The sequence below is a fragment of the Sodiomyces alcalophilus genome (assembly GCF_042370955.1).
Source record: "Sodiomyces alcalophilus JCM 7366 unplaced genomic scaffold ACRALscaffold_2, whole genome shotgun sequence".
NCBI lineage: Eukaryota > Fungi > Ascomycota > Sordariomycetes > Glomerellales > Plectosphaerellaceae > Sodiomyces > Sodiomyces alcalophilus.
The window spans coordinates 6,909,349-6,924,338 of record NW_027263533.1 but is presented as its reverse complement, the minus strand read 5'-3'; the positions used below and the strand labels follow the sequence as shown (position 1 = coordinate 6,924,338).

Genomic DNA, 14,990 nt, shown 5'->3' with positions numbered 1-14,990 from the left:
TCTTAAGAAAATAAGTCCGAAATCCTTTTAATCGTTCCACCGAAGCTATAATATCTAGTAATAGGTTTATTATAGAAGGCCTATAGGGTCTTCTTCCTTAACATTTATATATTCGGGATAAAGAGGCGACCTCTAAAAAGGATTAGGCCCTCTTTATCCCTCGACCACGGGACGGATAACCGGTCCTTCCTGGATAAAGCAACATAAAAGGGATTATCCTTCTAGGTATCGGCCACCTCTTCCTTTAAACTTAGTAATAAGTCCTTAGAAACCCTAGGTACTCTGCCCGCGTTTTCTATTACCCTTAAGATAAATTTATAGGTAAACCTTTTAATAGGCTTTTAACGCTCCGTATCTAGGTCCGCCGAACTAAAAGTATACTATGGCTTCCGCGATAGACTATTAGCCGGATTCTAAGCTCCTGGCCGGTACTTAATCTCGAAGTTAAATACCGATAATTCCTCTAGCTATTATATATACTATAACTTAATTTTTAGCTTATCTATTAGGTACCGATAATTAAGGTAGTCTATTAGAACTTCTACTAGGGTCTAGCTATAGGCTAGGTAATACCTCTAATACCGGAATACCTTAATAATAGCTATTACCTCCGTGTCCAGAGTCGAATAGTTTAACTCTATACCCCTAAGCTTGCTTAAAAAGAATATAATAGGGTACTATACCCGATCTATATACTAGCTAATCACCGCCCCTAAAGTAAACCCCGATATATCCGCCTTTAGTCTAATAGATAACTTAGGATTAAAATATTATAGAACCGGAGCCTCCTAAAACCTCTAGTATAACTCGTTAAAAGCCTCCTTCTCTCTCGCGGATAATATAAACACCCCCTTTACTCCACTCTTCTTTATTAAGTCTAAAGGCGGCGCTATAATCTTCGAATAATTCTTAATAGAACGCCGATAAAACCTAGTAAAACCCAGGAAGATTTATATAGTCTTTACTAAGTTCGGCTTTTACTAACCACGGATAGCCTTAACTTTAGACTAATCTATATAAACCCCGTCTACTCTAATAATAAACCCTAGGAACTCCACCTCTTAAGTCTCGAATATATACTTCTCGGGATTCGCGTATAACGACTACTCTCTTAACCTCCCTAAAACCTCCTTAATATATACCCGATAAGCCTTAAGGTCCTTACTATAAATTAAGATATTATCTAAATAAACTATATAAATTATATCGACTAACCCACTTAAGACCTAGTTAATATACCGTTCAAAGCTAGTTAGGGTATTAGTAAGCCTAAAGAGTATAACTATATACTTGAAATAACTATAGCGGGTCCTAAAAGCTATCTTCTACTTATTACCGTGTTATATATAAGGTGGATAATAGGCGTCCTTAAGGTCTAGCTTAGTAAAAACCTTTAATAATAAAACCCGGTCTATAACCTTATATATTAATAGGAGGGGCGTGCGGTCCTTATAAGTAACTTTATTTAATCTCTAATAGTCTATATATAGTCTTAACCTCCTACCCTTTTTTAGTATAAACAGAATAGGAGCACTTATAGAGCTAGTAAAGTAATAAATCGGCCTAAACACAGGCGTCTTTCTTTCCTCTAACTTAATTCCGTGGTCCTATTAATAATATCCGGGCAGTTTACCAGCCTCCTCTACGTTAAATATATCTAAGAACTTATAATACTACTCCGGCATAGCTACTAATAACTCTCCTTAACCCGCGGGTAAAGGGTCCTCTAAGAGTTAGGGTAGTGGTTTAGGCAGGGGAGCAGGTATAGTCGTGTCCTCTAAGATATAAGCTTAAACACGGCTAACCCGCGCTACCTAGGCCCTAATAAGCCGAAGAATTACCTTCGCCCTGTTTATAGCCCTCTTTAACTCTTTCTATAAACCCATATACTTTAACTCCTCCTTCTAAATCCAATATATTTAACTCTTCTCTACCTATTTAACTATTAGATTATATTTAGTTAACTAGGGGATCCCGGGGATAACCTCCGACCTATCTTTACCTAAATCCATAATATATAACTTTATATACTATATTCGCGTATAATTCTAAGTATCTGTAATCCGAACTATAGATAAGATCGATCTCAGTATCTACGTTATATATTCTTTATTTAACTATCTAACTTCCTTAGGAAGTCTGGTGATTACCTTATTAAGGGGCACTACGCGTTTATTAATAAGATCGACGTCGGTAATATTATCCAGAATTATAACTTGATAGTCCTATGTACCGTTTAGTCGTGTATTAAGCTTTACCCTTACTAGACCGGCCGGTGCGTTATCCTAGGCCTAATCCTATAAGGCTTAGGGTAGGGCCTGTACCTAACCTAAAGTGGGTTAACTAGGGGCTATGGCCTCTTAATTAGAGTTAGTAGCTAAGGTAGAACTTTAGCCGGCCCGCCTATTCTATAAGTAAGGGTAAAAAGGTTAAATATAGCCCTTATCTCTGTATTCGTAATCCCCGAGGGCCTAAGAGTTCCGAGGTTATACTAGCGTTATCCCGCTATTAGGCAGGGGTAATAGTAATAGCCGCCGTTATTATAGCAGGGTGCGTAGGCGCGTCTTTATAAGAACCGTTAGCTTAGGACGATAAGGGTTTACTACCAGTTCCGCGCTTCCTCTTATAACTCTGATTATAGGGTATATATAAGTAATAGCCGCGATCCCGATTAGATAGTTTACTCTTACGTAATAATATAACCTTTACTTAACGGGCTATAATATTTAACTCCTAAAACGTCTTAGGTAAAATTCTAATAATAATCTAATCGCGTAGAGGTCTATTTAGTTTAGATATAATAAACTATAAGACTCTCTAGGGAGACCTCACATTTCCATAGAGAGACCTTACACGTGACTTCTTCGTGGAATTTTATGGGGCCATGACAAAGCTGTTAAGCTCCCTAAGTATCATATACAATTTATATATACAGCTTAATACCTGTACTTGACATTTCCATTTGCGTTAGGTACTTTAGTGGCTACGATTTCGAATCTACTAGTAAGTACTATTATTCCTGTGCCCCTTTCCTTCCCTGTACCAGATAACTTAAGGACTAGTTTTAGGCTGCTTATGCCTTGAAAAAATCACTGACTTTAGGGAATATCGAGTAGTGGTGTAGGACTACCTAGTATAGCATAACGTATAGCTAGGCGTGTATATAAAAAGAGGTATGGTACTTAAGCGGCTTTATGGCTTTGTCATAGCCCCATAAAAATGTTATATATGAGGTCTCTGTATGGAAATATAAGGTCTCCCTAGAGAGTCCCTAAACTATATACGCCACTTATCGGGAAGGGGAATAAATATCTTATTGAATAAGGAATTTAATTTATTATAAAATTAATTATAGGTTTAACCGGGTTACCAAGAAGTCCGTTCCGAAAAGATCTATTCCGTAACTAATAACTCGCGGGTCTTATTATCGACTAACTACTCGGTTAGGAAGGTCTTTAGCTTAGCTTATATCGCCTTTATTACGGAACTATAGGTCCTCCTCTAGTAGACACGCTAACAGGACTTTATATTCCTCTTAAGGTAGCTAGAGGTAAAATAAACCTTCTTTACCTTTATTATAAAGCTAGCGGGATTAAGGTAAAAGCGTTCCTTAATCTTTGTTATAAAGGTCCTAAATTAAGTATATAACTTATTATGCTACTTTAGGTTCGGGAGGTTTACCTTAAATAGATTACTATAACCTCCTTAAAGATGATAATAGTTCGCTAAGGGTCTATAGGGGGGCAGGGTAATATCCGGGTCTTCGCTATAACAGATAGCTTTTAGACGCTTTAACTTACGCTTATATTCCTTATATTTCTTATAGTGGTTTGGAAGGAAGTCTAGCATTTCGGGAAGCAGCTAATCCGTGGGATAATTCTTTAGTTCCTTAATATTATAATATATACTTAACTAAGGATCGGGCTAGGGCTTTATAGTATTAGATAAAGCAGCCGCAGGTATCTTACGCTAAGGGATTATAGGAGGCTTACGCTAGGGTACTAGAGACGGTTCCGGTTACGGCTCTAGAGGGCCCTACAGGATAATAGTCTCTTATTCATTAGGCAGAGGCGCGGTGATATCGCCTCTAGAAGCAGGAGATAGCGTATACTTGAAAACCGATTAGTGATCTCTATCCTTAGAGGGAGCAGTACTAAAGCGCGTATAAGGAGATATAATTATACGTTAGCTAACTAGTAGAAGTGAATTATACTTATTACTCTTAACGGTTATTATACCCGTTAAAACGGTTTAGCGAATAATATATTAGGGGTTTTCGTGTAAAGAGTAAAGAGATATTATAAGATAATTAAAAGGGTAATATAAACTAATAGGTTAAATTAAGAGTTAAATTATTCGCTAAACCTCTAAGTCAGGAGTTTAGCTTTACCTATCCCTTTTATAGATAGCCAGAGCCTCTTCCCAGGAACCTTAGAGAATGCCCTTAAAAGTATTCCTAGGACCGCGATCTATCCACTGGTAGTCCTCTCTATCATACTATACCAGGTCGGTCCGGATAATACTAGTCCCGGAGCCGACTCGACCGTCTATCTCCGAACGCTATACCCTATCAAATCCCCTTCGTGACTATTAAGACACATTATTTCCTCCTATTCAGGCTATCCCTGACTTCGATGAATTATGGCCGTGATATAGTATCACTACTATAGGCAATAGCTATATAATAATAATATATAAATCATATATATAAATATAAAATTTAATATAGCTAATATAATAACTAAAGGTTTAGTAAAAGAGACTTATAATACTCTTTGTGGTTATATAAACCTAGCTTATAAAGACGATACGTTGCCTGAGTATGATTTGCCGTCTTATAATAATATTAAAGAATTAAAATACTAGGTTTTAATACTTAGTATTCTTAGTTCTTTATAAGGGGGTATAACCAGGTTTTTTACCTTCGGGTTTTCCCAGATATCAAAGGCTTTTCTTAATCTTCCTTTAAATAATAAACTATAATAATAACAAGGGTTGTTTTGAATTTTCCCTTGAAATAAAAAGAAGAGGTTTTTCAAATTTTTCCTCTATATATTCTAGTCTTAGATAGACTAGGATTACTGCGCTATAACATAACATAACTATAACTATAACCTGACTAAGCTGCACTTGTTATATAAGAGTCAGCGTACGGGGGGGTGTTGATATTATACTTATAATAAGTAAGAATTATAATAATAATAAGTATAATATCTAAGTTATAATAAATTGTATATGGTTATAGCTATATAACTAGACGTCTACTTTATAACCAGGTCAACCTATACTATAATACTATATATATTATACGTGTATATATACTTGGCTTATAATATATATTATATAAATACACTAGGTATCGTAAATACGATATCTTGGTTATTACTTAAGCTAATAACGTGGCGTGATAACCGTCGCGTAGGCTGTTGAAGTAAGAGTCGCCACCCAATCTTTCAAGGTCTTTTGCCAGCCCCGGATCCAAGAAGAAATCTCAGAAGTCAGTTCTTTACACACTCGCGCAATAAGCAGTAATCCTACGATTCTACGAATCCAATAGCTTTGACTTGATTTTCCGGTCTTCCGCTAGAACAGCCTACTACTTATAGACTAATTTATCAGAACGATCTAAAAGTAAGATATTATTATATGAATCACAAGATACCCTATAAATAAGTCTTTAGTAGTATATATAGAGTATTTATTCTTAACTAAGAATTATGTACGAATTAGCTATCTAAGGTAAAGCCTATAAAAGCTTGAATAAATTATAAATCACAAAGGCTATATAAGCAGAGATTCACGCCTGGAATATCACGTATATTAACTATACAATAATGTCTCCTAAGGAGGATATAACGCTGCCTATATACCTAAAAGATGGTGGCAGGTCTAAATGATATATTAAATATGTTTATACCGCAAAGCCGATATAAGGCCCGGTGAGTTATATATAGTTTTAAAAACGGACACTTTAGTGCCTTAGAACTATAATTAATTACCCATAAAGTATATCGCTATGAATTAATGTATATCCTTCGAGTTTATCTCGTTTAGATACTATATAGCTATAATCTGTTATAGACTGAAACAACGAGTATACGCAGAGTAGCTAATATAGACTATGTTGTATATATATCCTAAAGTAGATATTTAATTATCTATATAGCCTAATAGTTTCTATAACTGTCCATAAGATTTTAAGCTCTTATTATAGGCTAAAAAATAAAATATTATTTGGCTTGTAAGAGCCTGTATCACTAGCATACAGCGCTTAGAAAATTCCTAGTATTCCAGTAAATATAGTCTCGTCTAAAGTAAAGCTGCCTATAATATTATGAGTCCTGTTATAAAAAGACTTAAGAAATAAGTTATATACTTATTTATTAAATATTATATCCCTAACTATAGAGAGTTTCACGTAACTAATTCAGGCTATTAACTATTATTAATTCTAAAAGAAAGGTATAAGTCTATATTATGTTTCTATTTATAAGTTAATAATGTATATTAAGAATATATATTTATGATAAGATTACTAAGAAAATAAAGAAGAAGATAAGAATCTAATTAAAGTTAAAGTCGGAATAACTAAAGGGTATAATCGGAATACCTTAAGTCTAATAATATATATCGGAATTAGTTAGAATAAAATAGCTACAGCCTCGCCGAGTCACTATTAAGAAAAGCTATACTAATCGCGGCTATAACATTTTGCTATATAGATGGGAAAATCCGGCTCTAAGGTCTGGGCGTAAAACGCCTATCTAGCGGCCAGGCTCGGACGGTCACGTGACCCGCCGAACAAGTCCTCCGGCGAGCCTCTACTTTCCGGTCCGGAATAACGAGTTCCGTCCCCTGTGCGGGCCAGCCTTTGCGACAGTCTGTGCAACGTAATAACGCCGGTTGGGTTGTAATTACAGAATTACAGCACGCACCAGAGGGCAAAATACAATGAAGCCCAGAAGCTCATTACCCAATTACGTCAGAGAAGGCACCCATCCACTCACTTCATTGCGTTTGCCCATCGCCGCCCCCTGGAGAGCTCTTTCCCCGCCCCTTTCCTCCGTGTTCAGTCCAGTCCCAATCCTATCTTCCCTCGATCACCCACCTACCTTGCCCCAAGGCGTCCGCAAAGAAGGCTTCGAGAATTGTTGATCATACGCCTCCGCATACCTCCCGTCGGCAACCACTTCCTACTCCACCCTACGCCTACTTCCCAACATGACTTCTGCGATCAAAAGCGCTTTGCCCTCGCACCTAAAGCAATCGTCTCCCCTGGGCGGCGGCAGCGGCAACAGCAAGGACAATGACGCAGAATTTGCTTCGCGTCATCATGGCAAGACGAGATCGCACATGGTGAGCCTGATCCATGATCGCAAAAACACGTTCCGTCAGCCCGTTCACCGTATCCCGCGTCGGCGAATTGAATCTATCGCCGTTGCGCATCGATATTCGAGTCACTAATCGTTCTCATTTAGGCCTTTGAGAACACTTCGACCAATGTTGCTGCTGCTCAGATGCGGAACGCCCTTACGCAGCTCGCTGAGACTGTCGATGACCCCCAGGAAAAAAAGGCGAGTCTCTTCCAATCTCTCTTTTGTTGAACCGTGATGGCTAACAAATTTCTTCACAGCTATTTGAGACCGAAATGGATAACTTCTTCGCTCTCTTTCGCCGTTATTTGAATGATAAAGCCAAAGGCAACGCTGTGTAAGTTCACAAGCCCGAGCTCTCTTCCGTCTCTCTCCGTTTTTTTCTCCTCTGGTTCCATTTTCCGTTTCCCATTTTCAAGCAAGAGAGGCCAATCACTAATGCAGCGGCAGGGACTGGGACCGCATTGCCCCGCCGGCCCAGGGACAGGTTGTCGACTACGAAGACCTCGCGAATTCGGAGGCTGTCCAATTTCTCGGCAAGCTCGCGGTCCTCAAGCTGAATGGCGGTCTGGGCACGTCCATGGGCTGCGTCGGTCCTAAGTCTGTAATTGAAGTTCGAGATGGCATGTCCTTCCTGGACCTGTCCGTGCGCCAGGTCGAGTACCTGAATCGAACATACAACGTGAACGTGCCTTTCATTCTCATGAACTCGTTCAACACCAATGATGACACGGCGTCCATCATCAAGAAGTACGAGGGCCATAACGTTGATATTCTCACCTTCAACCAGTCGCGGTACCCCAGAATTCTTAAGGATTCTCTTCTGCCTGTGCCCAAAACTTTCAAATCTCCCATTTCTGAGTGGTACCCACCTGGCCACGGCGACGTGTTCGAGTCGCTCTACAACTCAGGCATACTCGATAAACTCCTCGATCGCGGCATCGAGATCATTTTCCTCTCCAACGTCGATAATCTTGGAGCCGTGGTTGATCTCCGTATCCTTCAGCACATGGTCGAGACTGAAGCCGAGTATATCATGGAGCTGACCAACAAGACTAAAGCCGATGTGAAGGGCGGTACCATCATCGACTACGAGGGGTCTGTGCGCCTCCTCGAAATCGCCCAGGTGCCCAAGGAGCATGTCAACGAATTCAAATCCATCAAGAAATTTAAGTACTTCAACACGAACAACATTTGGCTGAATCTTAAGGCCATTAAACGTGTTGTGGAGAATGATGAACTCGAAATGGAAATCATCCCGAACGGCAAAACCATACCTGGTGATAAGAAGGGCGAGTCAGATATTTCCATCATCCAGCTCGAGACGGCGGTTGGCGCTGCCATACGCCACTTCCGCAACGCCCATGGAGTCAATGTGCCCCGTCGGCGTTTCTTGCCCGTCAAGACGTGCTCTGACCTGATGCTTGTGAAATCGGACCTTTACCAGGTCAAGCATGGCCAGCTGCAGATGAGCACCTCCCGCTTTGGCGACGCACCCCTCATCAAACTCGGCAGCGACTTCAAGAAGGTTTCTGACTTCCAGAAGCGCATTCCCTCCATTCCGAAGATCATCGAACTGGACCATCTGACCATCACGGGTGCTGTAAATCTCGGTCGCGGCGTGACTTTGAAGGGCACTGTCATCATTGTCGCCACGGAGGGCAGTACGATCGACATCCCCCAGGGCTCCATCCTCGAAAACGTCGTCGTGCAGGGCAGTCTGCGCCTCCTGGAGCATTAGGCGGGTCTGCGCGGTCGAAGGAGCGGCTTAGGTGTTTCGAGTCTTTAAGCAAACATGTGGATGGTCGACTCCGAAGTACTGGCCTGACCAGACAGGACCATGCGGCGGATAAAGGAGCCCAAGTTCCATCCACTTCCAGGTTCCACCGGGAACGGAGTCTTCTGCATGCCAACTTTTTTTGATCGGTAGGAAGTTCAGGTAGCCAACTCCAGCGCTCTACATCTAGATAATATTATGATAATACACCGTCACGGCTATCAGTAACCCTGGGCGAGAGGCTAAATTCAATAAAGTCTTCATTGACATGCTATAGTTACACGACTTTATTCCTCCGAACCTAGGGACGTCTTTGACGCTTCGTTGCTGTCACAACACGAATATGATACGAAAAGAGACTTGGGTTTATTGCAGACTGTAAAATGGAGTATATACGAAGTATACGCCCTAGCCGGGTGCGAGATGTGCTTGAGTTAGCGTGGCGGAGAACTCGTCCGCCGCCGTCTACCCCCGTCGAAGATTGTCCCTGTCGTGACAACAGTTCTGGAAAACCAAATGACCCACAATATTTTCAGACGAGCCCGCAAATGTGGGCTGGCCCGACAGCCGCCGGAAAGGAACCGTTGATGGCTCAGGCGTATTAGGTAGGTCACGTGACCTACCCTAGGTAGGCCACTTAAGGTATAGGAATTACGCGGTTAGCGTAGCCTAGGGAGTTTTTCCTTAATTAACTAATAAATCTATTACCGAAGTAGACGATTATTTTAAATAGTGGTTAGTACAAGGGTTTAACTATTCTATTCTGGTTAAGCTCTATCCTTTTTTTTTTTCCTTTATTTAGATAAGCGAGAGATCGGCTTCTTTATTTACCGTTAAAAAGAAATAAAACGAAAAGCTTAAGCTTGGTATTATTAGCACGACACAGAAAAACATTACTAATATTAAGGGCGACGACGCCTATAATATAAACCGACCAGAGAGTATAGAGATAAGAATATAAAGCGTAAGTTATTCGTGATACGCGAGACGAATTAATAGAACGAAGAAACGAAACTAAAAAAAAGTAAAGGAGAGCGACCTGAATTATAGAATAGAGAGCGGATATAATAACGATATAATTCCGAAAGAAAATAATAATATAAGATAAGAACCGATAGATAAGGAAAGAAAAGATCGATAAATAAAGAATATAATATTATAAGGGACTCTCTAGGGAGACCTTATATTTCCATAGAGGGACCTTATACGTGATGTTTTTATAGAATTATATAGGGCTATAAAAAAGCCGTGAAGCTCCCTAAGTATCCTATACAATTTATATGTACAGTTTAAGTAGATACCTGTACTTAACATTTCTATTTATATACAGGGATATTTTTTAGATTATTCCCGCGCTGCCGCTATACCTAGGTAGTACGAAGTACTTTAGTGGCTACGATTTCGAATCTAGTAAGTACTACTATTCCTATACCCCTTTTCTTCCCTGTACTAGATAACTTAAGGGCCAGTTTTAGGCTGCTTATGCCTTAAAGAATCACTGACTTTAGGGAATATCGAGTAGTGTGTAAGACTAGTATAGTATAACGTATAGTTAGGCGTGTATATAAAAAGAGGTACGGTACTTAAGCGGCTATTATGGCCCTATAAAAATGTCATATATGAGGTCCCTCTATAGAAATATAAGGTCTCCCCAGAGAGTCCCTATTATAATCCCGTGGAATCCCCGGGAGAAGTTATATATATAAGAACGATATACACGGGGAAAGATACCTTAACTACAAAGCCGTAGTCGGAAGGAAAAACACGAAGGAAATATTAAGAAAAGAAACGTATATCCTAGACGAAAGGACCTAAATAGAAAACCGACCTAAAACCGAGAGTCAGATATTAGGATATAGGCACGTCCACGGAGAAGAAGAAAAATATTAGGCGAATCACCTAGATACGGGAAAAGCTAAAGAGACTAATATAGAGAAGTGATATAAAAATATATATATAAAATAGCGGAAAGACTCGGATAGATAAAAAAGGTATATAAAAAAAGAAGCTATTAATTAAGGCGTGGAAAGTTAAATCCTTAGGAGAGGGGAAAGTAATAACGTGTACGGTAAGAAAACTTCCTTAGTAGGTGACACGGATAAAACGCAGGGCGGTAAAAAGAGGTTGCTATTCTTCCGAGGAGAGGGGGAGAGGAAGATAGAATAACGATAATATACTAAAAGAAAGGATAAGACGAAAAGAAAAGGATTCTAAAAGATTATCGAAATAATATATATATTTTCTGCCTATTCTTAGAACGCTACCTTCCTGGATATCCAGGAAAAAGCGGGAAGTACTTATCGTCGGGAGTATTTAGAAAGACTTATATATCCCCCGACGCAGATATAAATTCCTACACGATGAAGTATATTTATTTATGCGAATATTAAACTAACCCCTTTATACTTAATCTTTTTACTTAGAGATAACTAACGCCCCTATTAATCTTACTATTATCCTTATTTATATTATTTTATTAGAAAAACCCCTATATATTTAGTTACCCGCTAAATTACTTATATCGAATAGCGAGACACAGACCCTAGGTAAGAGAATATTCGTATAAAGTATTCTATAGGTCCTAAGTTTTCGATTTAGTATTATAGATAGTATTCTTAGTATATCAGGAAATATAGTTTCTAAATTTAGCGGTACTAGATACGCGTACCTTACTTTGGAATTCCTATACGATATTAAGGATATAGTGGACGCGTGCGTAGACCGTTTAAGTAAGGATATTCGATATCGCTATAAGTTACGCCTACTATATACTAATCTAGTTAGGAAGGCGAAATCCTAGTAGCTATTAATAGATATTAAAAACAGAAGCAGTTAGACAGTGGCTAAAAAAAAGTTTAAGGAGGAGTTTAGCGATAAGAAGTTAGGCTATAACGGATAGGGGGCGATTAAGGCTTTAAATTTCGGGTAGAAGTCCGGAGAATAATTAAAGGATTACGTAAAAAGGGCGATTAGGCTAAATACCAGATTAATATCGCTAGAAATCCGATACCTGTTTATCCGCCGTTTTTATAAATTAATAATGGATAATAAGATCGACTCCTATCTATAAGACCGCGTAGAAGATAAATTAGACGTAAAAGGAAAAATATATAATAGGACCCTTAGAGAGATAGTTATATTCGAGGAAGTTAAATACTTAATTATAAGAGTCTTAAGACGGTATTATAATATATCGGAATTATTAGATAAAGAGACCGAGGAAGCTAAGAATAGGAGATCGAGCTAGGAAGTTCTAAAGAAACTTAGAGAAACACAGGAAAAGGTTCTAGAAGCCCTGGTATATAAGTTAGAGGGGCTGTTAGTATAATAGCCTATAAGGAGATTATTTAACCTAAATACTCTAGTATTATTATCGAAGATAAAACCAGGATAAGCTTTTCCTTAGAACACGGACTGTATTTTCTGTTTTAGATACGGTAACTAAGGATACTTCCTTAGAGACTATTAGAATATAGGATCCAGAGAATAATAATAATAACGCCGGGATACCTAGGAGGCAAGAAAAAACGAAATATTAGTAACTCGGGAAAAAGAACTAAGGGAATAAAGAAACCGATAACTAGAATATAAAGCGATATAACCTTAAAACACTTAACGACTAATTCTAGTACACGTCCTTTTACGGAATATTAACTAAATATATAGCGAATAATCGCGGGTAAAGGAACTAAAACACTATAAGGATATAGGTGGAATATACTATACGATATCAATAAACAGGCTATACGAGATTCCTTTAGCCGGATATAATTAAAAAATAGTTAGTAAGGGAAGCCGGGAATAACTTATAAATATATATAGACGGGAAGATAAACTTTTAGCGATATTCCCGGGTATCGAAAATCACCCGGAAATCTAGGATATTTTAGCGAGTAAGAGATAACGGGAAGAGGGGGAAAGTCACGGCGATATCGATCTAAGGGCTAAACCTACTTAAGCCCTGCTACCCCGTCTCCTTCTTATAGAATACGATTCCCCGGTAAATAAGGAGAATTAACTACCTTTACCTACGGGTATATCGGAAATAAGGAAATCGATCCCACGTTTTAGGGATAAGAGCGTACCTAAATATAATAAAGGTATACTAAGAGGGAATTCGATGTAGCGAATAGATATAGATATATCTTAGTAACGGATAAGAATACACTATAACGTACCGATAAGGATATATGTCGAGGACTAAAACCTATTCGTGGAATAAAAGTTTTAGGAACGACTCTATTCTTAATAACGGATTTTCTCTCGAACTAATAAGTGTCTATAAATATAATATAACTTTTTTAGGTCTCCCCGTTAATAAGGGCGGAGGTATATTATATAATTTAGACTAAGATAGGACCCTGGGACGGTTAGAGAGAAGTAAATAGAACCCGGGCGAAGAAAAGAGCGACGAATATAATTATAGCCGTGTAGGTAATTAAGGACCCGAGTATATAACTTTATAAAAGGATTTCTTATATAACGGTATAACGCTTAGGATACGGGGAGGATAAAGCACTACGATACATAGTAAAACCTAAAGATAATATATTCGGTATAGACGAGGGTATTCTAAACACACTAGCCTATATTTTTATCTAGGTAGAATATACTTACTCGGATATACTATTTCTGGATTCCGGCTTTATAATAAAAGCAGCTAGCCGTTTATTTATTACGAAGAATAGGTTCCTAATTCGAAAACTAAAGACCCTATATATAGTAAGATTAGTAGATAATAAGGTGCTCCCTATTAGAGATTTCTATTTCCTTAGATTAATTATTAGCGGAGTGCTTAGTTTAATATAAGCTTTTATTCTTAGGGACGCAGAGGAATAGGATATTCTATTAAGAAAATAATAGCACTAAAGAATATAGGTAATCGTTAATTACTATAATAAAAGTTTAATAATAAGGGGCATAAACGGATATAGCGAGGAAGTTCCTATTTATCTAAGCCTAAAGTACTACTACGCAAAACCCGACTATACCTAGTTAAAAAGAACCGAAAACCACCTAACTAAACACGATCGGAATATACTAAAGGAGACTAAGGACCGATAGGAATAGGATAATATAAAAGACAAAGACTCTAGTAACGAATAGGATAATAAGATCTTAAGACGATTAGAGGAAATATTAATAGCGGGATATAAAGGGCTGCTAGCGAAACAGAAGAGCCTATAGATTATTAACTAATAAGAAGGAGAAATATAGGCTTATATAGAGAGTATAGAGAAACAGGCCCGGAATATTTCTAGGAACGAGTCGGGTAAGAAAAATCGGGTATAAGTGGTCGGAAAAAGAAGAAGAAAAAAGAAAGGGGGGGAGGAGGCACCTAACTTATAAGTGTTTTAGGAAAGAATGGTAGAAAGGACTAAGTAACCTAATAGAGTTTAAGGAGGAGAATATACTTAGGAGCTCTAGAAAGGACTCGAGCTTAACTTAAGAAAAAAATCATTATTATTAGAGTAGAGAATTATTATTCTTTTTTTTATAAGAGATTTCACCGTAAAGACGCTTATTAAAGACACTATAAGTATTAACGATATACTTTCCTTTTAGAAGATATAATATTAGATATCGTGATAACTCGGATAAACCGAGATAAACACTCCTATCGTAGGATAAAGTTAGCGGACGCCGTAGCTAAAGCCTCGGGTAATAAGGAATCTTATTAAGAAATAAATAATTATTCCCTAGACATAGACCTTATATACCTAACACGCTTGCTAAACGAATAGATTAATGATCTCCGAAACATAACGGTATTAGTATAGGTAAACGCCGCTTCTAAAGCGGAATAAGACTCCTCGATAAAAAAACCGGGCTCCCGACTA

At 38.3% G+C, this 14,990-nt stretch overlaps 2 protein-coding genes across 2 annotated transcripts; both read left to right on the top strand.

Annotated features, from left to right (window-relative positions):
* Positions 1–6,927: 6,927 nt before the first annotated feature.
* Positions 6,928–9,858, top strand: ACRALDRAFT_1040994 (uncharacterized protein). Its single transcript, XM_071015205.1, has 4 exons — positions 6,928–7,356; positions 7,479–7,574; positions 7,634–7,710; positions 7,824–9,858. The coding sequence occupies exons 1-4, from the start codon at positions 7,222–7,224 to the stop codon at positions 9,112–9,114; spliced, it is 1,599 nt and encodes a 532-aa protein (XP_070878237.1). The 5' UTR covers positions 6,928–7,221; the 3' UTR covers positions 9,115–9,858.
* On the top strand, positions 9,169–9,755 carry ACRALDRAFT_2018067 (uncharacterized protein; the record flags this gene model as incomplete). Its single annotated transcript, XM_071019918.1, has 6 exons — positions 9,169–9,189; positions 9,229–9,270; positions 9,304–9,361; positions 9,428–9,528; positions 9,589–9,651; positions 9,687–9,755. 6 exons carry the CDS (start codon positions 9,169–9,171, stop codon positions 9,753–9,755), a joined length of 354 nt encoding a protein of 117 aa, XP_070878238.1.
* Positions 9,859–14,990: the final 5,132 nt, after the last annotated feature.